The following is a 16165-nucleotide window of genomic DNA, read 5'->3' as shown; positions in this document are numbered from 1 at the left end:
GAGCATAGTTACTGACAACAGTGTTTAGTTTACATCTGCTGCCTTCGCTGCTTTTCTGGAAAAACAGAATATTCGTCACCATCGTTCCTCTCTCTACTATCCAGCAGCTAATGATGCCGTAGAGATTTAACCGTGTGCTCAAACACACTGTCCAAAGCGGCCATCCAGCAACATCTTCTGTGGAAACCTGTTGTAACTGACTTCTTGCAGGTGTACCGTGCCACTCCACATGCTGCAACCGGTAAATCACCTTTTCAGCTCCTCTATGGCAGACAAATGCGCACAAGGCTGTCTATTCTGCCATCTCCTCCTGTGTGCTCACTCACTGATATGACTGTTCGCCAAAGGGTTGCACGGCTGCAACATAAAACAAAACTGTATACTGATGCCAAGCGCCAACCTGATCTCACAGAATTCCGTGTAATGTTCACGGACTTAATTAACCTCCGAATCAAATTAAAAAGTCTTTGATTAGCCTATGTAATCCATGAAGACGCATTTCTCTCTAAAGTCGCTTCCAGTGAGGAGATCTGGGGAGTAAGTGTGGAGCAAAGTGTGGATCTGTCCTTGAAGGACGATCAACTCGGTTTTGTTTATATTTTGCTTAACCTATCATTTTAAATGACAAATGTCCTATTTATTTATTTTTATCTGCGACACTTTTCCTACCGTGTTAATGGAGAAATGTCAAACGAATTTAGTATTTTGACAAGATTAATACAAGGCTATTTTTGTTCAATTTACTACAAAAAGTAAGTTGTACAACTTTTTTTGTACAAACTTTTTTTCTCTCTCTGCGACACTTTTTCCTATTGTGTTGTAAATATTAAACGAATGACAAGACGAATAAAATAACAAATACAATTTTGTGCAGGCTACACTTTTATTCGTTAGCCTATATCTCTCTTTCAGTAGCGGAAATTTAAATGTGAGATTCTGGAAACGAGATCTAAATTTAGTGAGAACGGTCGGGTCAGGAAGAAATTATTCTAATTAAGCGGACAGCGGGTGAACAAAGAGTGAATAGCGGGAGCGGGTGGGTGAAGGCCAAAAAAAACCCAGCGTGTCAACCGTCCCTTTGCGCCACCTGGTGGTGATTTCGCGAACGACTTTCACATCTGAGTGATTTGTATTTGCCGCTGCGGCATTACCGCGGCGGTAATAGGCATTCTGGTTGACTACCTACTGTATGTCACTTTGGGCTATTAACCTTATAAAAGTTGGTGGACTTTTGATGTGACGTATTTGTCACATTAAGAAAAATGGTAAAAATGGTAATGAGCTGCACAATTAATTTAGCTGATTCAATTATTTTAGTGTTATATTCTGCTGCTCATTTCAAAACATATTTTAACAAATCTACACGCATGTTTAACATGTTGACCTCCAGTGTGAGGTAGTTATTTATTTTTATTCAGTTTGCACATTTTCAAATTGTGAAAAAAAAAAAAAAGAGAAAAAAATCTAAAAATTAATTTCTGGTTAAACCATATACCTGAAAAGGTAGAATTTTGATATGTTACAAAATATTTGTTGTAAAATGTATTGGTCACAGTTATGTGATTTTGAAATATGTTGTGGCAAAGCAAATAAAATGCAAAAAACTGTATTACTTCTGGAAAATGTTTTTGTTTTATCTTCCCAGAAAAGTAATAATTTTGATATATGTTGTGGAAAAGCAAATTAACATAAAAAAAAAAAAAAAACGTCATTTAGCAATTATTATTATTTTTTTTTCAATTGAGGAATAAACACCCAATGTAACATGTGTAACATTACTTTCAGAAGGAGGGGTTGTATTTTAAAAACAACTGCAGAAACATGCTATAAGTGTTCCATGTGGTCTGTTTTATATGCCCCATAATTTTCCTGTAAGTAGAAATTGGTCCGGTTTCTTACGGGTTAAAAGTAGCATTTCCCCAGATCTGTTCAGCAGAATGTTGCATTCAGTTGCATCTTTCTGATGTCATGCATGGAGAGTTTATTTCTATCAAATCACCCTCACATTCTGTGGGTCCGTCTGCCTTTTAGAGCCCAAGGAAAGAGAAAGCCGACTGAATAAAATGGGCCGCACGGGTTGCCTTGTCTCACTCTTGTCCGTCCTTGCCAACAGAAACCTTAAAGGAGGAGAAAAAGGAAAATAAAACAATTATCATACTCTATGAGTGTGTGAAATAGAGCTAGCTATATGCTGAATTCACTTTCCCTTAAACATAAATTCTGCTAATTCAGTGGGTACAGGTCTACACAACCCTGTTAAAACTGGTGCTGTTTGAGATATAAAAATAATCCAAGATAAAACATGTTCAATCTTTTTACAGCTTTCACGAGTTCGCCTGCCCATTCAGCCCTGCCAGATAATGGTAAACAAACTTGGCTTGCTGTCTGCGAAGGAGTGGTGGAGGGATGCCGGAAGAATAGTCGCTTGGATGGAACAGTGACTGCTGCTTACGGTCGAAACGATGATTGGCAGGACTGGATGATTAGGCTCCTCCCGAAAACCTGCGTTGTGAACTTCATTTCATTTAATGCTAAAACCCACAAAATCATAAAATAGATGTTTTTTTTAAAGAAAAACAAAGAAAAATAAAATACTTTAAATAACTTTAACTTTGTAACATATTTTGCTTATTAATACAGCAGCCAGTATTTTTGAATAAGAGTCAATTTATTGATTTGTCAATTTTTCCTACTCTTCTTTGCAAAGGAGTTCCTGACTGATCATATGGGGATCTCCTACAGCCCTCTTCTTTCTGCTAGTTTTCTTCTAAGGTTCACTTAGTTATCTAAATGGGGACATCCCATAGGCGTAATGGTTTTTATACTGTACAAACTGTATTTTCTATTGCCCTACACCTAAACCTACCCCTTTACAGGAAACCTTCTGCATTTTTACAATTTCAAAAAACCTGTTTTATTTTTCACTAAATTTTAAAGATAAAATTGATACAGCAGCTTCTATATGTATTGTGACGGGAGGAGCCAACGACAGACACAGTGGGTGTGGCGTCAGGCCTCGGAGAGGCTTTTTATTAACAAAATAAAGTGTCCAGGGGAAGAAGTGTCCAAAATAAACAGGGGGTCTGGTGTCCTCGTCGTGCTGCGGGGCTCGTGAAGGAGGGCAGTGTTCCAGGAGGAAGGGTCCAGGAAGGGCGGAGTCCGGCGGCCGCACGCGCTCCCACTCGGGTCCGGGCGCGAGGGCGGCAGCTTCATCATAGCGGCGGCTCTTACACGTCGTCCACGGCCTTTGGTAGGACTTGTACGGCCCGACATCCTGGTCCGACGGCCGTAATACGGGTGCGGCTTTCGTCCGGACCGCGGGTTCGGCAGCTCACGTCTTCGGTGGCGCGATGTCCCTCTACGCACCCTTCCTGGACCCACGAGGACACCAGCGTGCATGCACGGGGGAAGAGACCGGTCTCTCGAGGAGAGGCGCGCTGGGCATTTAACAGCGGCGGTGATGAGGCTTCATTCAGTCCAGCTGTGCCTCATCACACGCCGCCAGCCCGCGTTGATCCCACGCCCCTCCTCTCATCCACCCACTCCAGTCGGGAGCCTGGTGAAGGGCGGCGAATAAGGGACGGGGTGGTGATGATAATGAGGGGGAGGGCCACTGATCCGTCACATTATGCACCCACGCACATATGTACGTTTCTTTGAAATGTGGGGACTTTCCATAGACTTCTATTACTTTTATACTGACCAAATAAAATTTTCTAATTTGTACAAATTTGTACCCAAAATATGGTTAAGTAGGCACAGGCACACACACACACACACACACACACACACATACTTGTTTTTGTGAAATGTGGGGGTCACCTGGCAGAATTGCTACATATTGGGGACCACCCTTTCCTATGATCCTAGAGACCTAAAAAAAATAATCTGACAAAATCTGAAAAGCCTGTTTAAAAGTATCACTTCAGATTACAAATATTTCACTATAAAGTTATAAACCTGACACAGTGGTCACATGTCGGGACCTTTCAGGTTTTGTGTATATCTGGGGTCCGGCAAACACACAACCAGTTTTTGGTCATTGTGGGGACTGAACTCACACTCATTTTATCATTTGTATAAAGTTATCACAAAGAAGTAAATGAACTTCAACACATTTTAAATGTGCATTTATTAAAGCAGTTTGTAAAGGGACAACATACTGTGAACAAAATAGGAGCTCCAAACAAAAAATGCTATTGTTCTGTGTGTTCTAGATGTTCTATTTAATATAAAGTAACAAAACAAAGATTGACGTGTCATCTCTAATTTAAATAGTTTCTCAAAACTCAATACATTATTATGGTGGGCTCCTGCTCTGTCTGCGCCGCCGTGGCTGTCTGGCTCTGGTGGTCTTCTGCACCGCCCTGGTGGGCTCAAGTCCCGCCTGGTCCACCCTGGTGGGCTCGTGTTCCGTCGGGTCCACCCTGGTGGGTTCCAGTCCCGCCCACTCTGCCCTGTATCTTTGTCTCTCATTGGCTGAAGGTCATCGTGATGTAGTTTTCAGTCAGAAATCATTGCACACAGCGTGATTGTGAATCGCCGATAGCTCCAGATATTTAGCATGCCAAATATTTCACGGGCGCTCATGACGGTCGGCGATTCTCTCAGATCGCATCTTTGATAATTCACACTGCGCGATTGTCACTCGCGTGAACGAGCTCCGATTTGCCTCCGATTTCGGGCATATGTTGGCGATTTATCAAAACCTGTCGGCGAGTGAAAAATCGGGCTAAAATCGTGCAGTGTGAACTCGGCATAAGTCTCACCAATAACTTGTCTCTGAAGAAGATCAGCAACCTGATAACAACTAACAACTACTACTAACAAATCATTACATCAATAACGATCATTTGAAACTCTTTAGACAATATAAAATAAAATATAACTAAACTCACACATTTATAAAGACCCTTGAACCATATATATCAGCACCTTTATTTTGTCTCAAGATGAACACCAGTAATGTTTTTCCTAAGGCACGTTTATAAAAATTATTTTTAATGTAAAACTTCAAAGCTATGCACTCTCTATTTTTAAGAGCTAGTGGTTCAGTCTCTGGACACCTCACAGAGTTTCCGGTTCTCAATGAATTTGATCATGTGCATCTCGGCAGCATGTATTTCCTGTTTGCTCCACGGTATCTTCTTAACGGGACCTGTAAAAAAAAAAAAAAAAAAATCAGTCAAGCACATATCTTGCCATTTCAAAACGAGCACTTGCATCGACCTCAAGCAGCTGTTTTACAGCTACAGAACTGTGCTGTCATTCTGCATTATTTGTTCAAATGCAACATTTAAGCCAGTGCCATCTTGGTTGCTGTCATAAGGATCACAAGATATAAATTGTTGGACAGTGTGACTTCAGAAAAACAAGCAGTGACAGCAGCAGGTAAAGTTAAAGCAGGGGCCCGTGTCTCTCTTGCCTCCATTGAGTTTGTACAGACCCCTCGAGCGTGTGCTGGGTTTGGTGGGGGGGTAATTGAGAATGAATGGGGAAAAGTCACGTAAGAGGAGGCAATGCCTCCATCTCAATATGATTGGATATGGTTAAGATTGGCGAATACTGGTTTACGCGATAAATCATTCTTCATCCACAAATCAGTCTAAATGAAAGACAATTATGGGTGTTACGTCTCTGGACGTAATGTGTAATTTCTTTATTCATTTATATTCATTTTTTATTTTGTGAATTGTTGTTGTGCAGTTTAATTCATTATTTTTGGAAGCCGTAGGGAGGAGGTTGCCATTTATTTTTCCTGAGTAGTTTTCTCTTGTTTATGGTCAGATAGGGAGTAAGGAAAGACTTTTGTACTTTCTTTGGGATTTTTATTTTGTTAGGTAAGTTATATTTATTTCTCTTTTAGTTAAAACCATTTTTGTTTGTTATTTTGGCCTGAACCCCCTTCTGAAGATTTACACTTCCTGCTATTCATATTTGTGTCAATAAAAAGCTTACTTTTGAGACCATTTTGTTTTTGGTAGTATTTGTTTGTGAGCTGGGACAGGAGAAGGGATATGCATAAAATTAATTGTTTTATTTGTCATCGACATTCCTAACCCTAGACGGGGAGGTCGTGACAATTGGGGGCTCGTTCATTTTAGTCGTTGTTTGATATTTCAATAGTTTTGCTTGGCTGCTTTGAATTTTTTCATGGGGGAGGAAGTTTGTGTAATATGGATTTTGATTTAACTAAGTTTACGCTTTCACCTACATTGAAAGATTTCGAATGGTGTAGAAAAAGAGATCTAATTCAAATAGCAGAATTTTACAAGGTAACGGTCCTTAAAGAGGCAAAGAAACAAGTCATCAAAGATGAGCTGTATGGTAGGTTAGTTGAGAATGGTATTTTGCCAGGGCTTGCTCCTGAGTTAGAGATTGAGGAGGAATTGACATTGGATAAAGCAGATTCGGTAAGCGGTTAAAAGGTTGCTGGTTTAGATCCTATGTTAACTGTTCGCTTAAGAGAGTTAGATCTGGAGTTAAAGAAACAGGAGCATGAAACGCAACTACTCCGATTGAAAGAGTTTGAATTAAAGACCGATCGGGATGTTCAGTTGCGTAGGCTAGAGTTGGAAGCCCTGAGGCAGCGACACGGACCAGTGCCGTTACCGCGCTCCAGACATGCTTCTGGTAGTTCTTCCGAGGGGGGGCAACCTGACTTTGACATGGGTAAGTACATTAAACTTATACCCCCATTTCGTGAATCTGAAGTTGACTCGTACTTTGTGGCTTTTGAACGTGTCGCGGCTAAATTGAAATGGCCCAAAGATATGTGGGCGTTGTTGTTGCAGTGTAATCTCGTTGGCAAAGCCCAAGAGGTTTGCGTGGCTTTGCCGATCGATGATTCACTGAATTATGATACGATGAAATTGGCTGTGCTGCGTGCTTATGAATTAGTACCGGAGGCGTACCGGCAGAAGTTCAGGGCGTGTTCAAAGACAGCCAAGCAAACGTTTGGGGAGTTTGCGTGTGAAAAGAGAACGCTTTTTGAGAAGTGGTGTGTCTCTACAAAAATTACAACTCTTGATGAATTGCAATAACTTATTTTGCTCGAGGATTTTAAAAACAGCTTGCCAGAAAACATCGTAGTACACTTAAACGAGCAGAAAGTATCTAAACTTTCTGATGCGGCAATATTCGCAGACGAATTTGCGCTTACTCATAAGACTGTATTCTCCGTTGTGCGCGCTTCTAAACCCTCCTTTGTCGTGGAAGTAGGGAAGGATAAACGAATGATAAGGGACAAGTCTTTCAGGGCTGATGGTGAAGCACATGCGCAAAAACGACCTGATAAAAAAAGAGTCTGTTTTTTTTGCCTTGATCCTGGCCATCTGATCACAAGCTGTAAAGTTTGGCAGCAGAAAGCTGGAGGTAGGCCTAAAGGGGTAGCGTTTACCTCCGTTTCTGAGCTATCATCGCAGGAAAAATCGAACGCGTTTGGGTCGTTTCTACAAACGTGTTTAGTCTCGCTTCCAGATAACCCTGAGTTAAAATCCATAGTGATGCTACGAGATAAAGGAGCCGCACAATCTTTAATATTAGAAAGTGCTCTGCCGCTTTCGCTGAAGTCGTATACAGGCAATGATGTGCTCATTCGCGTTATTGAAATGGGTTGTACTCCTGTGCCGTTGCATACTGTTCAGTTGAAATCTGACCTTATCTCTGACACGGTTTCTATTGGTGTGCATTCACAATTACCTGTGGATGGCGTGAGTATGATTTTAGGTAATGATTTAGCTGGAACCAAAGTGTTTCCGTATCCGATCGTGTCTGCCGAGCCTAACGTTAGTACTCAAGTAGCTGCTCTGTCACAGTCCCCCATGGCTTTTCCGGCATGTGTTGTAACGCGCGCACAGAAAAAGAAATTTGAAGATGTGGTGGATCTTTCAAGTTCCTTTTTAGTTGCATCGCCAGAGAGGGTGGAATGTAAATTGTTTGTTAATCCTCAACCGACCATGAGTGATGAGTATTTGAGTGCAAACGAAATTCCCTTAAAAGTGGGTAGGAACAGTTGATCGCTGCGCAAAAATCGGATTTGACCTTGAGTAAATGTATCAGTGCGGCTGGGGCCAAAACGCGAGTTTCAAATGAGTCGGTAGGTTAGTTGAGAATGGTATTTTGCCAGGGCTTGCTCCTGAGTTAGAGATTGAGGAGGAATTGACATTGGATAAAGCAGATTCGGTAAGCGGTTAAAAGGTTGCTGGTTTAGATCCTATGTTAACTGTTCGCTTAAGAGAGTTAGATCTGGAGTTAAAGAAACAGGAGCATGAAACGCAACTACTCCGATTGAAAGAGTTTGAATTAAAGACCGATCGGGATGTTCAGTTGCGAGGCTAGAGTTGGAAGCCCTGAGGCAGCGACACGGACCAGTGCCGTTACCGCGCTCCAGACATGCTTCTGGTAGTTCTTCCGAGGGGGGGCAACCTGACTTTGACATGGGTAAGTACATTAAACTTATACCCCCATTTCGTGAATCTGAAGTTGACTCGCACTTTGTGGCTTTTGAACGTGTCGCTGCTAAATTGAAATGGCCCAAAGATATGTGGGCGTTGTTGTTGCAGTGTAATCTCGTTGGCAAAGCCCAAGAGGTTTGCGTGGCTTTGCCGATCGATGATTCACTGAATTATGATACGATGAAATTGGCTGTGCTGCGTGCTTATGAATTAGTACCGGAGGCGTACCGGCAGAAGTTCAGGGCGTGTTCAAAGACAGCCAAGCAAACGTTTGGGGAGTTTATGCGTGTGAAAAGAGAACGCTTTTTGAGAAGTGGTGTGTCTCTACAAAAATTACAACTCTTGATGAATTGCAATAACTTATTTTGCTCGAGGATTTTAAAACAGCTTGCCAGAAAACATCGTAGTACACTTAAACGAGCAGAAAGTATCTAAACTTTCTGATGCGGCAATATTCGCAGGCAATTTGCGCTTACTCATAAGACTGTATTCTCCGTTGTCGCGCTTCTAAACCCTCCTTTGTCGTGGAAGTAGGGAAGGATAAACGAATGATAAGGGACAAGTCTTTCAGGGCTGATGGTGAAGCACATGCGCAAAAACGACCTGATAAAAAGAGTCTGTTTTTTGCCTTGATCCTGGCCATCTGATCACAAGCTGTAAAGTTTGGCAGCAGAAAGCTGGAGGTAGGCCTAAAGGGTAGCGTTTACCTCCGTTTCTGAGCTATCATCGCAGGAAAAATCGAACGCGTTTGGGTCGCTTTCTACAAACGTGTTTAGTCTCGCCCAGATAACCCTGAGTTAAAATCCATAGTGATGCTACGAGATAAAGGAGCCGCACAATCTTTAATATTAGAAAGTGCTCTGCCGCTTTCGCTGAAGTCGATACAGGCAATGATGTGCTCATTCGCGTTATTGAAATGGGTTGTACTCCTGTGCCGTTGCATACTGTTCAGTTGAAATCTGACCTTATCTCTGACACGGTTTCTATTGGTGTGCATTCACAATTACCTGTGGATGGCGTGAGTATGATTTTAGGTAATGATTTAGCTGGAACCAAAGTGTTTCCGTATCCGATCGTGTCTGCCGAGCCTAACGTTAGTACTCAAGTAGCTGCTCTGTCACAGTCCCCCATGGCTTTTCCGGCATGTGTTGTAACGCGCGCACAGAAAAAGAAATTTGAAGATGTGGTGGATCTTTCAAGTTCCTTTTTAGTTGCATCGCCAGAGAGGGTGGAATGTAAATTGTTTGTTAATCCTCAACCGACCATGAGTGATGAGTATTTGAGTGCAAACGAAATTCCCTTAAAAGTGGGTAGGGAACAGTTGATCGCTGCGCAAAAATCGGATTTGACCTTGAGTAAATGTATCAGTGCGGCTGGGGCCAAAACGCGAGTTTCAAATGAGTCGGTAGGTTATTTTTGGGATGAGAAAGTATTGATGCGCTGGTGGAAGCCGTCAAACTCTGAAAGTGACCGTGTCTATCAGATTGTTCTTCCTACTGGGTATCGGTATCAAATAATGCAGCTTGCTCACGAGCATCTATGTTCAGGACACCTTGGTGTTACGAAAACGTACAACCGAATTTCCAGACATTTCTTTTGGCCAAGTTTGAAATCATCAGTGTCTGCGTTCGTTCATTCCTGTCATTCTTGCCAACGTGCTGGCAAGCCTAACCAAAAGATTCCTCACGCGCCACTTAAACCCATTCCGGTGGTACGAGAGCCTTTTGAAAGACTTATCCTTGATTGTGTTGGTCCATTGCCTAAGGCTAAGTCAGGCCCCCAGTATCTCCTTACTATTATGTGTGCAGCTACTCGCTACCCGGAAGCCGTGCCATTGCGCTCTATTAAAACAAAAGCTGTGATTAAAGAGCTGGTTAAGTTTTGTTCTATGTTTGGGTTACCTAAAGTAATCCAAACAGATCAGGGAACAAACTTTACCTCACGCTTGTTTGAACAGCTGGTAAACGAACTGGGGTGGAACATTAGATGTCAAGCGCATACCATCCAGAGTCGCAGCAGGTGCTTGAGCGCTTCCATCAGACGTTAAAGTCAATGTTGCGCACTTACTGTGTTGACACTGATAAAGAGTGGGTGGATGGTCTACCCTTATTAATGTTAGCCATAAGGAGCACAGTGCAAGAGTCTTTAGGGTTCAGTCCAGCTGAGCTGGTATTTGGACACACAGTTCGAGGACCCTTGAAATTGATCAGTGAACAGTTTCACTCTAAAGATCCTCCCTCCGTATCGATTTTGCAGTATGTGAGTTTGTTTCATGAAAAACTCCACAGTGCTTGGGAGGTTGCTAAACAGCATCTCGTTGAGTCGCAATCAAGGATGAAGAGCAGATATGACAGAACCAGCGTAGTTCACAATTTTAAACCGGGGGATTCTGTGCTTGTGTTTTTGCCTGTACCTAACTCTCCTATGCATGCTCGGTTTGCTGGTCCATATCACATAGAGAAAAAACTGAGTGATACCAACTACACAATTCTAACTCCTGATCGACGACGCAAAAGTAGAGTTTGCCACGTAAATATGCTTAAAGCGTATGTGCCTAGAGATGTGCCTGAAGTTAAGACTGTGGTTGAAACCGTGTCTCCTGTTAATGCTGTTGATCTGCCTTCCATTTATGTGTTAGAGACCGATGGTTTAATTGGAAAGGATGCTCAAGCCTGTTGTGGGAGACTCCCGAATTCCGCTATTCTGGCCAACTTGCCGTCTCATCTCTCTTATTTGTCTGTGAGTCAGTGTAATGATATTGTTGAATTAATTTACAACTATCCTACATTGTTTAACGATGTTCCTTCGCAGACAAATGTGTTAAAGCATGATATTGAGGTGGGGCAAAGTACACCCATTAAACGGCATCCATGTCTTGTTACTTTGGTATGAGTTTATTTTTGTATTATTGTCACGGCCCTGCTGGTGTGCCCCGGTTGGCCACCAGATGTCACTGTGTGTGTCAGCACATGGCTTATTGTTTGTTGTTTGTGCCATGTGCTCTCCTGTCTATTGTCTGACCCGCCCTCCTTGTTATCTCATTATTGTTTCAGTTCCTTCACCTGTGTCCTCCTCGTTTGGCTCCCCATATAGTCTCCTGGTGTCTACAGTCCTGTGCTGTGTCGTTGTTAATGTTGGATGTTTGGTATCGTGTGTGGGTTTGTCTATGTGTGCTGTAGCTCTCTGCCGGCCTGCCTGTTTTCCCCCTCGGGGTGGTTTTTGTTCATCTTTTGTTTCTTTTTTTAATAAAAGACCCACTTTTCTCCTGCACTTGAGTCCTCGCCTCATCTCTCGACCATCCCGTGACAGAACGACACAGCCGAAATGAGGACTCAGCGGAGAATGGGCTCACACCATCCACCAGCCGCTAACGTCAGCAGCCCCCTCTACCAACGCATCCTCCAGTTCCAGGCCCTGAGCTCCCTCCGTCAGCAGGATACTGGCGTGAGGAAATTTGCCCTGAGGTTCTGTGGTGCAGCAGAGGGTTTGGGGTACAATGATGCGCCCTCAAGGACCTTTTCAATAGCGCCTTGAGGAGCCCCTCAAATGGTGGAGGATGAGGGGCTGGACCACCTGACGCTTGGGGAATTTGTGGAGTTCCTGGCACGTTCCCCAGCTAGGGTGGCTGGAGGGCCTCAGGCAGTGCTCGCCGAAGCTGCAGCGCCTCCAGTGGTGGCTGACAAAGCTGCAGAAGCCGCAGCGCCCCCAGTGGCGGCCGACGAAGCTGCAGCGCCCCCAGCGACAATCAAAGGGGCGTCAGAGGCCTCGTCTGCCGCACCCAGTACCTCCAGCCCGCTCCCAGAGCGTCCCGGGCTGATACGAAGCGTGCAGGAACCCCCACTGATGTCAATGCGAGCAGCGTGGTCGGCTCGCGCTCCCGAAGCGGCGGTGTCCGCACACAGGGTTCCCGAGGCGGCGGTGTCCGCACACAGGGTTCCCGAGGCGGCGGTGTCCGCACACGATCCTCACAGTTCCTCCGAGGCGGCGGTTCCCACTCACGAACCTCTCGAGGCGGCGGTGCCCGCTCACGAACCTCCCGAGGCGGCGGTTTCCGCTCACATTCCTCCCGAGGCGGCGGTGCCCGCTCACATTCCTCCCGAGGCGGCGGTGCCCGCACATTCCTCCCGAGGCGGCGGTTTCCGCTCACATTCCTCCCGAGGCGGCGGTGTTCGCTCACATTCCTCCCGAGGCGGCGGTGCCCGCACACAAGGCTCTCGAGGCGGCGGTTTCCGCTCACATTCCTCCCGAGGCGGCGGTTTTCGCTCACATTCCTCCCGAGGCGGCGGTGCCCGCACACAAGGCTCTCGAGGCGGCGGTAGCCGTTCACGATCGTCCCGAAGCGGCGGTGTCCGCACACAAGGTTCCCGAGGCGGCGGTGTCCGCACACAGGGTTCCCGAGGCGGCGGCGTCCGCACACAGGGTTCCCGAGGCGGCGGTGTCCGCACACAAGGTTCCCGAGGCGGCGGTGGCCGTTCACGATCGTCCCGAAGCGGCGGTGTCCGCACACAAGGTTCCCGAGGCGGCGGTGGCTGCTCACGATCCTCACAGGATCCCCGAAGTGGCGGTGGCTGCTCACGATCCTCACAGGATCCCCGAAGCGGCGGTGTCCGCACACAAGGTTCCCGAGGCGGCGGTGTCCGCACACAGGGTTCCCGAGGCGGCGGTGTCCGCACACAGGGTTCCCGAGGCGGCGGTGTCCGCACACAAGGTTCCCGAGGCGGCGGTGTCCGCACACAGGGTTCCCGAGGCGGCGGTGTCCGCACACAGGGTTCCCGAGGCGGCGGTGTCCGCACACAGGGTTCCCGAGGCGGCGGTGTCCGCACACAGGGTTCCCGAGGCGGCGGTGTCCGCACACAAGGTTCCCGAGGCGGCGGTAGCCGTTCACGATCGTCCCGAAGCGGCGGTGTCCGCACACAAGGTTCCCGAGGCGGCTTTGTCCGCTCACGATCGTCCTGAAGCGGCGGTGCCCGCTCACGAGGTTCCCGAGGCGGTGGTTCCCGCCACAGAGCTCCCGGCGGTGGTGTCCGCTGAGCTTTTCTCCGAGGGGCGGGCTCATCTCAGGCCTTTCCGAGGCGGCGGTGCCCGCCACGAGGTTCCCGGCGGCGGTGGCCTCTCACGTTCCTCTCGAGGCGGTGCCCGCTCACAGAGCTCCCGAAGCGGCGGTGGCCTCTCACGATCCTCCCGAAGCAGCGGAGCCAGCCACTGCCTGTTTCAGGGTGGCAGCTCACACACACTGCTGTGGTGGCCGCTGGTTCTGCCCTGGGTCCCCATCCCGCCGGGCGCTGCCTCAGTGCCCAGGTCCCCTCTGCCGCTACATGGGCCTGGCCCACCATCTCTCCCCCTGATCCGCCTCCGGCCCTCCTCCCTCCCAGACATTTTTTGGTTTCTGTTTTAGTGTGTGGAGCGTCTGGAATCCGCTCCTTAAAGGGGGGGTTGTGTCACGGCCCTGCTGGTGTGCCCCGGTTGGCCACCAGATGTCACTGTGTGTGTCAGCACATGGCTTATTGTTTGTTGTTTGTGCCATGTGCTCTCCTGTCTATTGTCTGACCCCGCCCTCCTTGTTATCTCATTATTGTTTCAGTTCCTTCACCTGTGTCCTCCTCGTTTGGCTCCCCATATAGTCTCCTGGTGTCTGCAGTCCTGTGCTGTGTCGTTGTTAATGTTGGATGTTTGGTATCGTGTGTGGGTTTGTCTATGTGTGCTGTAGCTCTCTGCCGGCCTGCCTGTTTTCCCCCTCGGGGTGGTTTTTGTTCATCTTTTGTTTCTTTTTTTAATAAAAGACCCACTTTTCTCCTGCACTTGAGTCCTCGCCTCATCTCTCGACCATCCCGTGACAATTATATTCTATTTATGTTTTTTGTTTATTTAGACCGCTGCTGATTATGACATTTGTTAATGTTTAATTCATTATTTTTGGAAGCCGTAGGGAGGAGGTTGCCATTTTATTTTCCTGAGTAGTTTTCTCTTGTTTATGGTCAGATAGGGAGTAAGGAAAGACTTTTGTACTTTCTTTGGGATTTTTATTTTGTTAGGTAAGTTATATTTATTTATCTTTTAGTTAAAACCATTTTTGTTTGTTATATTGGCCTGAACCCCCTTCTGAAGATTTATGCTTCCTGCTATTCATATTTGTGTCAATAAAAAGCTTACTTTTGACACTATTTTGTTTTTGGTAGTATTTGTTTGTGAGCTGGGACAGGAGAAGGGATATGCATAAAATTAATTGTTTTATTTGTCATCGACATTCCTAACCCTAGACGGGGAGGTCGTGACAGTGTTAATGGAAACAATAGTTAAAAAAAAAAGTAAATAAACCCATTAAGAAGTCACCACTTTGCGTCAAGTAAATATCATATTTTAGATGGCTTGAAAACATGATCTGGCCAGTAGGGGTGTAGCGGTGCACAAACAGGAAGGTTCAGTATGTCACGGTTTGGTATGATTTCGGTTCAGCAGGGGGAAAACTAAACATGCATATATTCTTTTTTTAATTTCATTTTTTAATCAAATAGTGGTTTACTGAACAAGTTGTTCTAACTTCTGCTCTAAAATATAGAGAGCCCTTTACATTTTATTAAAAGTTACAATTAACAACAGACCCCCAACTTAAATTGAATTATTTATTTTTAAATGTAATCAACACTCAACTAAACAAAAAAAAAAAAAAGATGCAAACGTGAATTGCACATAATGCAATTATTAAATTAACTTCTAAATTATAACATTTATATTTGTTGCTGAAATATAGGCTATTCATTTATAAGCTACAGTGGCTGTTATAACTAGTTTCATAACAGATTACATTTACATTTCATTTAGTCATTTAGCAGACACTTTTATCCAAAGTGACTTACAAATGAGGACAATGGAAGCAATCAAAATCAACAAAAGAGCAACGATATGCAAGTGCTATTTTGTTAATTATATTATTAAAAAAATAAAATAACAGATAGAATAGAAAAAGAATAGAGCAAGCTAGTGTTAGAGGCCTTTTTTGCTTTTGTTAATTGTATAATAAATAAAATGAAAACAAATAGATAGAATACAAACAATTTGAGAAGCTAGTGTAGATGTGCGTTCTTTTCGGCTCGTTAAAATTAATCTTGCTGATTCGTTCTGGATTAATTGTAGAGGTTTGATAGAACTGGCTGAAAGACCTGCCAAGAGAGCATTGCAATAGTCCAGTCTGGGCAGAACAAGAGCCTGAACAAGGAGTTGTGAAGCATGTCTGAAAAGAAAGGGCCTGATCTTCTTGATGTTAAATAAAGCAAATCTGCAGGACTGGACAGTTTTAGCAATGTGGTCTGAGAAACTCCAAGGTTTCTGGCTGTTTTTGAAGGAGTTATGGTTGATGTTGTGGTTCAACTGGATGGTGAAAGTGGTGAATGGTGGATGGTAGGGCTAGGTAAAAAAAAAAAAATATATATATATAGATATAGATATCTCTATTTTAATCGATTCTCGTTTTTACTAAACAATATCAATTCTTAAATCCCAAGAATTGATTATTCTATCGATGTGTTCAGTTAATGGACGGAACATTGAGGCACACCTCCCATTCAATAAATCACAATAAGCATTTTGCGTTGGTACTTATATGAAACAAACTCTCAGATTTCAATTTATGTCCATTTTATTGCAGTATTCAAACAATAAATGCCGTGTTGGCGCTGTTTAATGTTGAGTGACAGATCGCTGTAGCGCATGTG

At 44.8% G+C, this 16165-nt stretch overlaps 1 protein-coding gene across 1 annotated transcript in view; it reads right to left on the bottom strand.

Moving 5' to 3' along the window:
* Positions 1 to 14972: 14972 nt before the first annotated feature.
* LOC131543919 (zinc finger BED domain-containing protein 4-like) overlaps positions 14973 to 16165 on the bottom strand; it is a 2713-nt gene continuing 1520 nt past the window's right edge. Inside the window, exon 3 of the mRNA XM_058781721.1 lies at positions 14973 to 15001. Within this exon, the coding sequence (XP_058637704.1) occupies positions 14973 to 15001 (29 nt within the window). The remainder of the gene's footprint in view (positions 15002 to 16165) is intronic.

The sequence above is a fragment of the Onychostoma macrolepis genome, chromosome 07 (genome assembly GCF_012432095.1).
Source record: "Onychostoma macrolepis isolate SWU-2019 chromosome 07, ASM1243209v1, whole genome shotgun sequence".
NCBI lineage: Eukaryota > Metazoa > Chordata > Actinopteri > Cypriniformes > Cyprinidae > Onychostoma > Onychostoma macrolepis.
Note: the sequence above shows the minus strand (reverse complement) of the source record. Positions and strands in the feature narration are given on the sequence as shown.